Genomic DNA, 11787 nt, shown 5'->3' with positions numbered 1-11787 from the left:
AAAAAAAAATTAAGTTTGTTTTTAAAAAAATATTTTCAACTTCAAAATTTCATTTTTTCACCCCTACCCTCGACCCTCTCCCCTACCAACCCCCCTCACCCCCCAAAAAAATTCAAGTTTGTTTTTAAAAAATATTTTCAATTTCAAAAATTATTTTCTACTCTAGTAAAAATAAAAGATATTTCTCAAAAACATTTTTCATTCATAAATCAAACACTAAAAATCTTTTCCAAAAAATATTTTCTACTCACCAACCAAACATGAGAAAATAAGTCAAAAATCTACTTGTTTTCCAGGAAAACATTTTCCATGGAAAATATTTTCCTTCGTACCAAACACACCCTAAACCGACATGATTAAGCTTGTCCATTTTATGTCGATTCTAGTAAAAACCAAAAATTAGATCATCTATCGATTTTCAACATATTTTTAGTGGTAAAAGGAGAAAATAAAAGAACTTCTGAGGAGGTATGATTGACCAAGATTAAAATTCAAGAAATTAAAGTGATAAAAATATTAACATTAAGTTATTTTTAGAACAGATTAACAAGTACATCATTAAAGATGATCAAGATTAACAAACAAAAGAACCAAGAAAATAGCTCTTTTTTTTTTCAAAAAACCTAATCACAACATTGGAATTTCATTAATTAATTAACTTCAACCAGTCTTAGGTCTAGGAGCTGATCTTTTTCCTGGAGGTGTTGAAAAATTTGCTCTTTCTTCAGGTATTATAAACCCCTTTGGTAGAGGTTCAAAATCCTCATCATCATCAATCTCTTTTTGTCCTTGTGAATTTCCTTTAGATTTATCAAGTTCTTGGTCTTGTTGAGCAATAATATTTTCTTCTTCTAATTGATTTTGTGCATTATTTATTGGTGGCTCATCACCTGATGGGAATACTGTTATTATCCCCAAGTCATCTTCTAGTACGTGATCTCTTGTTGGTTCTTGGTCATTTCTTGGTGGTTCTGGCAAAATTGAATAAACATATATATTAAAATTATTTCAAGAAAATATTGTGTTGAAGAAGTAATTAAATAAATAGAAGTAAGTTATTTTAAATAGTTCGAATTTTAGATGATATTGTGAAAGGCTGTAGGCTAACTAGGAAAACAAGAGAAATAAAGTATGCAAAATAACATTTAAAGAAGTTTAGCCATGCCTACATTGTTAGGGCAGAAACAAAGATTGTATTTCACCTCATTCAATGAGAAAATTGAACACACACACACAAACATATATATCCAATTTTTTTCAAGAAAATGTTATGATGATGTTGTGAAAGAGACAAATAATGCAATAAAAAGATTTAAAGAAGTTCAATCAAGCCTATGTTCTTGGGGCAAAAATGCAGAGTTTTTCAATTTAGTGAATGAGAGGAATTGTACAAATGATATAAATCACAAGTAGTATCCAAACCCACATTTCTCATTTCTTATTTTTCAATTCACACCTTACTTAAACCCGATAAATATGACATAATTAGAAATCAAAATACAAAACAAATGAATTGTTGATAAAATATCTTTATTATCTTAAAAAGTATAAGAATATTATTTGAAATTATTTATTACATACTATTACCTTAATAACTTTAGCTTACTAATATTATATATTAAGGATTTTAATTGTGTAGCAACGTTTTGATTTTCTTAATATGGCAGTGGTTAATTGCCTTTATGGCATTAATCAATTACTATTTGATTTGGGAGTTACAAAAATCCTATAGAATATTTGGTGGTATTTGATAGACTTTATGACAATAATTTTGTTTTAATGTATAGTATGCACGGCTATATAAATTTGGTAGTATGTTATAAGCCTTTATGGCATATTGACAGTTACTTTTTATTAGTTGTGCACATGGCTGATGGTATGGTATTTACCATATACTTATATATCTATATATAGTACGTTTATGTGTAAAAAGGAATAAGAAAGATTATATTAAAAAACTTTTCTTCCTAATTTATTTGCTTGATTTCTTATATTCTTTGTTAGATTCTGGCTCCTAGTTTTAGTACTAGAAGAGCTTGTTAAATCTTGGGGGATACACCTTAACCGGTGAAATATCCTTAAGGACAGTGCCATAGGCATGCCTCAAGCTACGAGACTTCCGTGATTTCTAATAGTTTTCCAATATGAATGACCACACACTTCAATATAATTTCAAAGCGAATATAAAAGGCAAGGACAGACACAGAGGGGTGTAAAGGGGTCCAACTGAACCATTTTCATTAAAATATTATACTTCGAAAATTGGATAAAATAAACTTCTTTTTAATAATATAAATGTTGAAACTTTTCGATGAGATTGATCATGTCAATAACACAAAACAACTCAATAGTGTCTCTATAATAAAAAAAATGATACAAGAAAAAATGAGTGAAATTTTTTAGACATATATATAAGACAGGCTTCAACTCTTACCTTTAGAAAATCTTATTGGTGTTATAATTGTTGCTAGACCAACTTGGTCTTCTTCTGGTAAATGTATTTGTAGCCCCAACTTATCTCCTAATGGTACATCTCTTGCTGTTCCTTGGTCATTTCTTGATAGTTCTGAAAAAATTGAACACATTCAAATTATGATTTCAAGAAATAATTCAATATCAAAGACGTAATTAAGTAAATTGAAAGTTTATCATATTTTAATAATTTAAATTTTTAGATGATGTTGTGAAAAACTTCACGAGTTAAGAAAGTCTCGTTGAAAGCAGGAACTCAGACTGTGACGACTATTTTCACTAGTTTCAAAGGCTTGATTGACCCTTGGGATTGAATCTGGCTAGGGGATGCCCTCGTAAAGACTAAAACCTCGTTACGCCGAAAATAGTAGAGGTGCGACAGCGCTTTGATAGTGAGTGCACACAATTATATAAAAAGAAGAAATAACATAAGAAGACATAATTAACTGATGAAATGGTCACACATTTTAACATGATATTATAGTATTAGATAGACACCATAAGTTTGAGCTCATCGCCAAGCACCAATTGGCTCTTGAAAAAAATCAGGGTTTCGCAAGTCGCAAAGGGATGCATTAAAGGCATATAAGTTATAAAAGTTAATGTGTTCTTTCTACCCGCTTAAACTTTTAGATTTAGATGAGATGGATAACTTCAAGAGAATAGTGTTTCTATAATGAAAATTAAGAGGGTTTTTTTTCTAGACATTAAATATAATTATTCTTCAAGTCTTACCATTAGAAGATTTTCCACAAGAAACAATGTATATGAAGAGATCTTGAATCTTGTTCTTTGCATCTTGGAAGAAATTGGCCATCTTTCTTTCTTTAATTTCTAGTTATTTTTTTCCAAGTTGCAATGGATGGAAATGAGTTTTAATTTATTGGGAAATTAAACGTTGGAGGGTTCAATAATTACATTTTATTAAAGTAGACCTTGAGACCCGTGTGAGAAATTAAATTATTAATTTCGAGACGTGGTAGATGCTACTTGTTTCTATAATATTCACATAATAATTGATGTATTTCTTTCCAATAAGATTTATAGTTAGAACTATGTTGATTTTTTAAAAATTGGAAATGGAGTTGCCCTACCTAATCAATTATCTTAACTTCTTTCCAATTCAATTGAAAATTATTCATGTGATGTTTGATGTATTGTAGTATGTGTATACTTTTAATAATGTGAGGTATTTTGGGGAAAATTATGTTGGTTTGATCCAAAATGGATTCTTGTAAGATCACACATTATATAAAGAGAGTATTTTAAAGCTATTTTAAGTCAACAACTAATATATAATAACGACAATGTTTAGCAAGACATGAATGGAAAGATGAAATGTGGCCCAGTCTATTATCTTTGTCCATCGAATTTTGAAAAAGAGTTTATTTATATCATTTGTTAAAAGCTAGCTTTTATTTGAGAAAAAGACTTATTTATGCCAATTATTTGTTAAGTGAAATGACATAGAAGAATTAAACTTTTGATGAATGACATAGATAAACTTTTTTTTCAAAATTCAATGGCATATTAGAACTTTTTAATTTTTAAAAGTTATTTAATTAATAACGTGGCTAAATTATAATTGTTTTTTCATATTTTTTATTAATCAATTACTCATTTTTGGGATTTACCGAAAAAAATAAAAATTTTAAAATTGAAATTGTTGAATTTAAGGTTACAATATTTATTTGTGAATTTTTGGCGTTAATTTTTATAGTTTTTTCATATTTTTCCTATTTTTTATTAATCAATTACTCATTTTCGGGATTTACCCAAAAAAAATAAAAATTTAAACAAAATTGTTGAAAATGGGTCGGGTAGTTTATTTAAAAGGGGAGTTGATTTATGGGTCGGATTAGGTGTTTATGGTTTCGAATTTTTTAGGGACATAATTGATCCCTTTTCATTTTCATATAAATGTCATGTGGTAAAGTCAAAACGACATGACAATTCCATGTAACATTTAAAGAAATGGAAAATGAGTTGGACATATCCAGCAGGCCAACTANGTAGTATGTGTATACTTTTAATAATGTGAGGTATTTTGGGGAAAATTATGTTGGTTTGATCCAAAATGGATTCTTGTAAGATCACACATTATATAAAGAGAGTATTTTAAAGCTATTTTAAGTCAACAACTAATATATAATAACGACAATGTTTAGCAAGACATGAATGGAAAGATGAAATGTGGCCCAGTCTATTATCTTTGTCCATCGAATTTTGAAAAAGAGTTTATTTATATCATTTGTTAAAAGCTAGCTTTTATTTGAGAAAAAGACTTATTTATGCCAATTATTTGTTAAGTGAAATGACATAGAAGAATCAAACTTTTGATGAATGACATAGATAAACTTTTTCTCAAAGTTCAATGGCATATTAGAACTTTTTAATTTTTAAAAATTATTTAATTAATAACGTGGCTGAATTATAATTGTTTTTTCATATTTTGTATTAATCAATTACTCATTTTCGGAATTTACCGAAAAAAATAAAAATTTAAAAAAATTGTTGAAATTGTTGAATTTAAGATTACAATATTTATTTGTGAATTTTTGGCGTTAATTTTATATTTTTTTTCATATTTTTCCTATTTTTTATTAATCAATTACTCATTTTCGGGATTTACCGAAAAAAATAAAAATTTAAACAAAATTGTTGAAAATGGGTCGGGTAGTTTATTTAAAAGGGGGGTTGATTTATGGATCAGATTAGGTGTTTATGGGTTCGAAATTTTTAGGGGCATAATTGATCCCTTTCCATTTTCATGTAAATGTCATGTGGTAAAGTCAAAATGACATGACATGACAATTCCATGTGGCATTTAAAGAAATGGATAATGAACTGGATATGTCCAGCAGGCCAACTAACGCCCAGAAGGGCATAGCTAGACGAAAAGTTGGACGGTGAGGGCACGAGTGAGCCAAACTTTAAACGGAGGTTATATCTAGACCTTTTCGAATAGTATAGGGTCATATTTTACCCTTTACCCTTTCAAAAATAAAAATAAAATTAGTAAGAACATAAAAAATAGTTTGTGTTTGATCAATAAATTTAAAAAATACTTTTGAGCACTTTCTAAAACTGTTACTAAATGTATTTTACTGGAAATTGCTTTTTAGAAAAGTTCTTTTAGTGAAAAACTACTTTTGTAGCTTCTGAAAACCCGCTTCTGATACTCATAGAAACAATTTTTTTTAAAAAAGGCTTGACCAAATTCCTCATTTTTTAAATATAAATTCTTTTTGAAAAGGAAACTAACACTTTTGAGTTTTGGCATCCTAAAAATCAAACAAATAATAAAATACTTTAAAAAAAAAATAATTTAAAAACATTTCAAATAAATCAATTCAAACAGACTTTTAATTTTTAATTTCAACGATTAGTTGTGTGATAAAAAACCAGCGAAAAATGTTACTAATTTAACAAAATTGCCTAAACACTGGTTTGTATATTAGTTGAATTATTGTAATTACACTGTCCAAGAATAAAGAGTAAATATACGAAAATTATAATAGCTTTTTTATCCTTTTAAAAAAGCGATGGATTAATTGGGGTAAAAGTCAGAGTTCAGTCAGTTTTAGAAAGGTGAATTTCACGCTAGGGCTTTGAGAAAGGAGAAAAGAGGAGAAAGGAGAAGAACGTTCAAGATTCGTCGAGATTAGCTTGTGGATTTCGTCGGGGGTGATCCCTACAAGGTATGTGAGATCACATAGCGTTGGATTAGTTCACCCACACGGCAATCATGATTCAATTTTAGCGAAGTTATTAGATTTGAAAGTAAATCCTTGAGTTCTTGATAAATTTTCGTTTGAATTCTTGTGGGTTGTGTTGATTGGAGTTTCTTGAGATTGATTCACGTTTTTAGGTTTGATTTTGAGTAGAATCTGATGTACTTTGAACATATAATCGATTCTAAGTGTTTGGGGAAAGAACCCATGGAGTTTAGAGTTGGAAATCGAAGAAGAAATTTCGTCGGTCGAAATTTGACACTGCCTCTGCGTCACGAAGCCATTCCCCAGATCTGGGAAAAATCGTTGAGCGGAGCGGAGCGGCCATAGAGCGTTCTGCCTCAAAAGTCATTTTCAAAACTAAAATTTAAATGCCTCTCCGCGTCACGGACCCACCCTCAAATATTGATTTTCGGTCTTTTCTCATGTTTAGCCATCTAAAATCATTCCTAAACATCATGAGATCTTTCCAATCACAAAATCAAAATCCTTGAATCCATAATTCAATTCAAGGACCAGTTAAGAGTCAAGTCAAGAGCAGTTAAGATCAAAGTCAAGAGAATAAGTTCTTAGAGTTTTCCAAAAGTCTTTTCCAAATGTTTTAACTTTGTTTTAAGACTTAAAGTTCAAGTTGAGTAAAGAGTAAAGTTTGAAGTCCATTTCTTCAAAAGTATATGAGGACTATGTATTCCCAAAGGGTTTAAAATGTTTTCACATTTAAACAAGAAAGGAAACCTCGATTTTCAAAGGGCCTTCGGGTTAGGAAAGAGTAATCGCTTTTTAAATGAAGCAAGAGGGAAAACTTTGATTTCCAAGATAGCCTTTGAGCTAAGTTTTTGAGCACTAATCTCAAATCACAGAAGAAGTATATTTTTAAACATAAAGAGCTAGTATCATATTTTGGGAGTAGTATTGAGCACGATATGGGGAGCATTCAGAGAACCCACACCCCCCATAAACCATGTAGCCATCATGGGTAGAAAAGAATCATACTTTTTAGATGAACCCTTAGTGTTTTTTAGCATAGACTAGTGGATCCACTTAGTACTTCAGGTCCTATACCCTTGGCAAGGTATAATATGCCTTGGCAGCGTGAGGTAAAACATTGTATCATCATTATAGCTCTTAAGTGATGGTTGTTGGTTAGAGAAACTCCCACAGAAGTTAATTGTATTCTTATATACACAGTTATTTGTATTTTTACATACATTTCAGAGTTTTAGTGTATCTTTGCATACGCATAGAGTTGGCATCATGTTTTAAACAACTTTTCTTTATATTGCACTTGTTTTAAACTGTTTTATATTAAAATGAGTTCAGTTATGTTGAGTTGAGTTGAGCCAGGTAAGTTCTGTAGTTTCCTTTTAGTTTCTTTTCAAGCTTAAGTTGTGTTTAGCATTCCAATTCGCATACTAGTACATTTAATGTATTGATATCAGTTGGCCTGCATCTTATTATGATGCAGACATATGTAACTAGGATCCGCATCCAGCGCATCGTTGATCCAGTGAGCAGTTCAGAGTCTGTTAGTGAGCCTCTTAGCATTCCGGAGGACTCCTTTTATTTCACTTTCAGTATTTCATTATTAGGATGATTGGGGATTTTGTCCCAACATCTCTCTTTGTTTTAGAGGCTTCATAGACAGTTAGTAGTTCAGTTGTCTTTACATTATCATAGCTTATGTTAAGACTTGGGTTGCCATTTTTGGCCAAGTTGAATGTTAACTTTTAAACATTCTCAGTTATTTCATTATTCAGTTGAGTTAACTGCATTTGATCATTGTAATAATGCTTAGAGTCTTCCACTGAGTAAGTAAGTCAGGCCAAGGGTTCTCTTGGAAACAACAATGGTTCTCGAGTTCCAGTTACGTCCAGGGTGTATGCTCGGGGCGTGACACGTTACAGGACTAGAAAGGCACCAAATATTTAATACTTTTTTTGTTCCATTTTATTTGTCACTTTTTTTAGTTCATTCTAAAAAAAATGTCACCTTATTATAATTTTAAAAAATAGCTTTAAAATACCTTTTTTATCCTTAATGAAAGTTTTTTTTTTCTTAAACACCGTGTCAAGTCAAATTGTGTTACATAAAATGGGACATAAGGAATAATAACTTTAGGATAGTCCTTCGGGATGACTTAGTTGGTTTGGAGGGTGGTTATTCACATGGATGACCTAGGATCGATCCCCCTCAATGTCTTCTGAGTCACGTATATTGTATAGGGCATGCCTAGTGCGATTTACATTCCCTGTGTGGTTTGCAGGCTATTACACAGTGAGTGGGGGGGAGGGTTACCCAGTGCACACACCCAACGACATATGCTATGACAGAGATTGCAATGGCTGCGGATTATCCTGGGATTAAAAAAAAAATTAGGATCAAGTGGATCATCATGAGTTGGCAGCCACTCGTATATGGCCAAATACTCTGAAGTTGTCATAATTTTCTATCTAGACACAACAATAAAGTTTGAAGCTTAATTTTCCACTTCTCCCCTACCCTTATTTCATGAATCAAGTAATGTTGTTATCTTTAATCAGAGATTTTGAATTCAATTTTTTTTTAAGAATAATAATAAATAATGTTGGGAGGCGACCTTAAAATTATTAATAAGTCATGTAACACACAAATTCATATAGAAGAGAGAGTATTGAAAACACTTTTGAACTTGATACAAATTATTAGTTTCGTCCTCAAACTATTGATAATCTTAAAAACACATCTCTATTTGACTAACTAAACTTAGATATATCACTTATATGTCACATGGCATAGTAAGTGGTGTCAAACTCCTGCAAGAGATATTAATATTACACTTCAAGGCACCAATGCTTATGTCTAATTGTTTCTTCCTTTAAACTTAACTAGTATAGTACTTGTGCATTACGTGGATATTATTTCACTTTAATTTAATATTATAATCACTTCCTATTGTTCTTTTTATACATCATGGTTAAGAATAATTGATTCAGAATATATGTTATTTTAGAAAGGTAAAATACAATTAATTAATTAATGTTACGCAGTTTTATTCTTATTTTATACGTGAAGAGAGATTAATATGATGAAAAGATAATAATATTTATGTAACACCTCGGATTTCGAGAAAGGCTAAAAAGGGTTAATAGCAAGTTCACAAATCCAAAACGGACCATGGACCCTTCACAGAACCCAAAATGGTCCGTTTAGGGGTCCACGTCCCGTTAAGGGGAGGTAGCCCAACCATCCAGAGCTGCCTAGATTTGAGTCATCTGGACGGGACTCTAGACGGTCTGTGGTGACTTGTACGACCCGTGTAGGGGAGGTAACCCAACCATCTAGGGATGCTTAGATTTGAGCCACCTAGACGGGACCCTAGACGGCCCGTGGTGACTTGTACGATCCTTTTAGGTCACCCATCAGTTTTTTAAGTCAGGGCTATTTTGGTCATTTCCTATATGGTTAATACCTAAGTTATCTTGTTTTAGCCCTATTATAAGTATAAACCATGACGTTTTACACCTAGTTAAGGGCTTATAAAGTGTTAATTGATTCTTTCGTTCATTAACACTTCAAGTCATTAGAGCAAGGTTCCAAAAGGAGAAAAGCTAAGGTTTCGAGCGTTCTTTGAGTTTCGTCAATTTCGCCAAGAATTTTGTTCTTCCAAGTATGTAAGGCTATCATAGTTTTGGACTAGTTCATCTTCACGTCCTACATCTACTTTCAAATTAGTAAAAGAGTGATCTAGGATTCTATCCTTAGATTTGAGTATTCTTGAGATGAGTTGGTTGAGTTCTGAGTTCTTGAGTTCCTATTTATTGAATTGTTATATATTGTGCATTGAGATTAATTGAGTTGATTGTTCATTTCTATTCTTCAGTATGAACCCTATCCCTTAGTATTCATTAAGTTTTTATTGAAAATCATTTAAATAAACTTAATTGTTTTAAACTAAGTTCTGAGAAAGCAAAGAAGAGCTTGAGAAAGAGTTTTAAAAATGATTTGAGAAAGAGTATAAGGTAACTAAGTAGTCTCAAATATATAATTTTGTTAAATTTAGAAAGAGAAACTTTGATTTCTAAATGAGTTATGAGTTCAGAGATACTTCAGAGCATTAGATATTTTAAGAGGGTGTTTTGAGTAATTACCTCAAAACAGAGAAAGAGTATGTTTTATACAATTGAGCATGAGCATATATATATTGGGAGTAGTATTGAGCACCGATATGGGATGAGTTTAGACAACTCAAAATCCTCATAAACCATGTATGCCAACATGGGTAAATGATCATATTTTTTGGATAAATCCTTATTGCTTAATGGATCCACTTAGTTGAGAAGTTCTATACCCCGACACGGTATAGGACGGTTATGGTAGGGAGGGCGAGACGTTGTATCATCGTGTAACTTATAATGATGGTTGTTGGTTAGAGAATCTCCCAAATAGAGTTAAAGTATATTTTTCATATATCACTTATTATATTGACTTCAGAGACGAGTAAGCATTTGTAAAGCTTTAAATACTTTAACTCATTTCTCTCCATATATTCAGCTTGCGTATATTTTATCTATTGTTGTCCCTTCTTTTAGTTATTTCGCTTTGACTATCTTACATACTCGTACATTCCAATGTACTGACGTCATTCGACCTGCATCTTTTTAAGATGTAGATACATGTGTTCAAGATCATCAACCAGTGCTTCGTTGAGATCTCTTTGCACTCCTGTTAGTTGGTGAGCCTCATTGCATTCTGGAGGACGTCACATTTTATCTAATCTCTAATTTTAATTAGTAATTGAGGTGTCGTGGGTCTTGTCCCGATATCTATCCAAAACATTAGAGGCTTCATAGATAACTAGATTTGAGGATGTCTCAGTATTCTCTTGTTTACAACTTTTCCTCTTTTATTATTTAGAGTATTTTCAGACTATATAAGTGTTGACAACCAATTTTGACCCTCCACAATATAAATTAATTATCAAGCTTCTTCAATTTCAAACGATTTTAAATAATTAGTTTTATAAAATTTCAAATAAATAAATAAATAATAATAATAATATAGTTCGCAAGTTATTTTAAATAGTCTTGTCACTTTTTTATAATTTTTAGATAATATATATCTTTCACATAATTATGTATATAATTAGTATATTTTATGAATATTCGAAAATCGTCTCAAAATTTTTTTTATTTTAAATATTTTGTTAATTATTTAGTTATATAATAGTTCATATATATTGTTATATATATATATATGTGTGTGTGTGTGTGTGTGTGTGTGTGAAATAATTAGTTTTTTTTAATTAAGTTGATTATTTTATTTTGTTAAGATTAAGAAGCTCGTTAATTAATTATATTAATTTGTCATCTTTAATTATAAGTCGAATCTACTAATTTAATCAATTTGACTAAGTTCTTAATTTCAATTGGCTACAATTTCAATCAATTTGACCAAATTCTTAATTCAAAACTAGCCCCTTTTTACCTCACCCATACCCAATTCAATAGGCCAATTTTGGGCCCATTTTCATTTTAAATTCCCAGCCCATTTCTCCCTTTCTCACATTAAAATCAGCAGCCCACTTTTTCAATTTCCAGACCCA

The 11787-nt window shown here is 30.8% G+C and overlaps 2 protein-coding genes across 2 annotated transcripts in view; both read right to left on the bottom strand.

The window, feature by feature from the left end:
• The window catches only part of LOC125854672 (peptidyl-prolyl cis-trans isomerase FKBP20-1), a 225780-nt gene that overhangs the window by 208687 nt on the left and 5306 nt on the right, over positions 1–11787 (bottom strand). The gene's annotated exons all lie outside the window — the stretch shown is intronic.
• LOC125854673 (uncharacterized) lies at positions 517–3345 on the bottom strand. Its single transcript, XM_049534260.1, has 3 exons — positions 3208–3345; positions 2435–2566; positions 517–971 (listed from the first exon to the last, which is right to left on the bottom strand). Exons 1-3 carry the CDS (start codon positions 3287–3289, stop codon positions 661–663), a joined length of 525 nt encoding a protein of 174 aa, XP_049390217.1. The 5' UTR covers positions 3290–3345; the 3' UTR covers positions 517–660.

The sequence above is a fragment of the Solanum stenotomum genome, chromosome 2 (assembly GCF_019186545.1).
Source record: "Solanum stenotomum isolate F172 chromosome 2, ASM1918654v1, whole genome shotgun sequence".
NCBI lineage: Eukaryota > Viridiplantae > Streptophyta > Magnoliopsida > Solanales > Solanaceae > Solanum > Solanum stenotomum.
The sequence above is the reverse complement of the archived record's forward strand: the minus strand, read 5'-3'. Positions and strand labels throughout refer to the sequence as shown.

Coding starts and splice junctions, on each gene's coding strand:
- LOC125854673 (XM_049534260.1), bottom strand. CDS start 3,289: ATGGCCAATTTCTTCCAAGATGCAAAGAACAAGATTCAAGATCTCTTC. Junction 2,567..3,207: donor TTGTGGAAAATCTTCTAATG/GTAAGACTTGAA, acceptor CAATTTTTTCAG/AACTATCAAGAAATGACCAA. Junction 972..2,434: donor ACCAATAAGATTTTCTAAAG/GTAAGAGTTGAA, acceptor CAATTTTGCCAG/AACCACCAAGAAATGACCAA.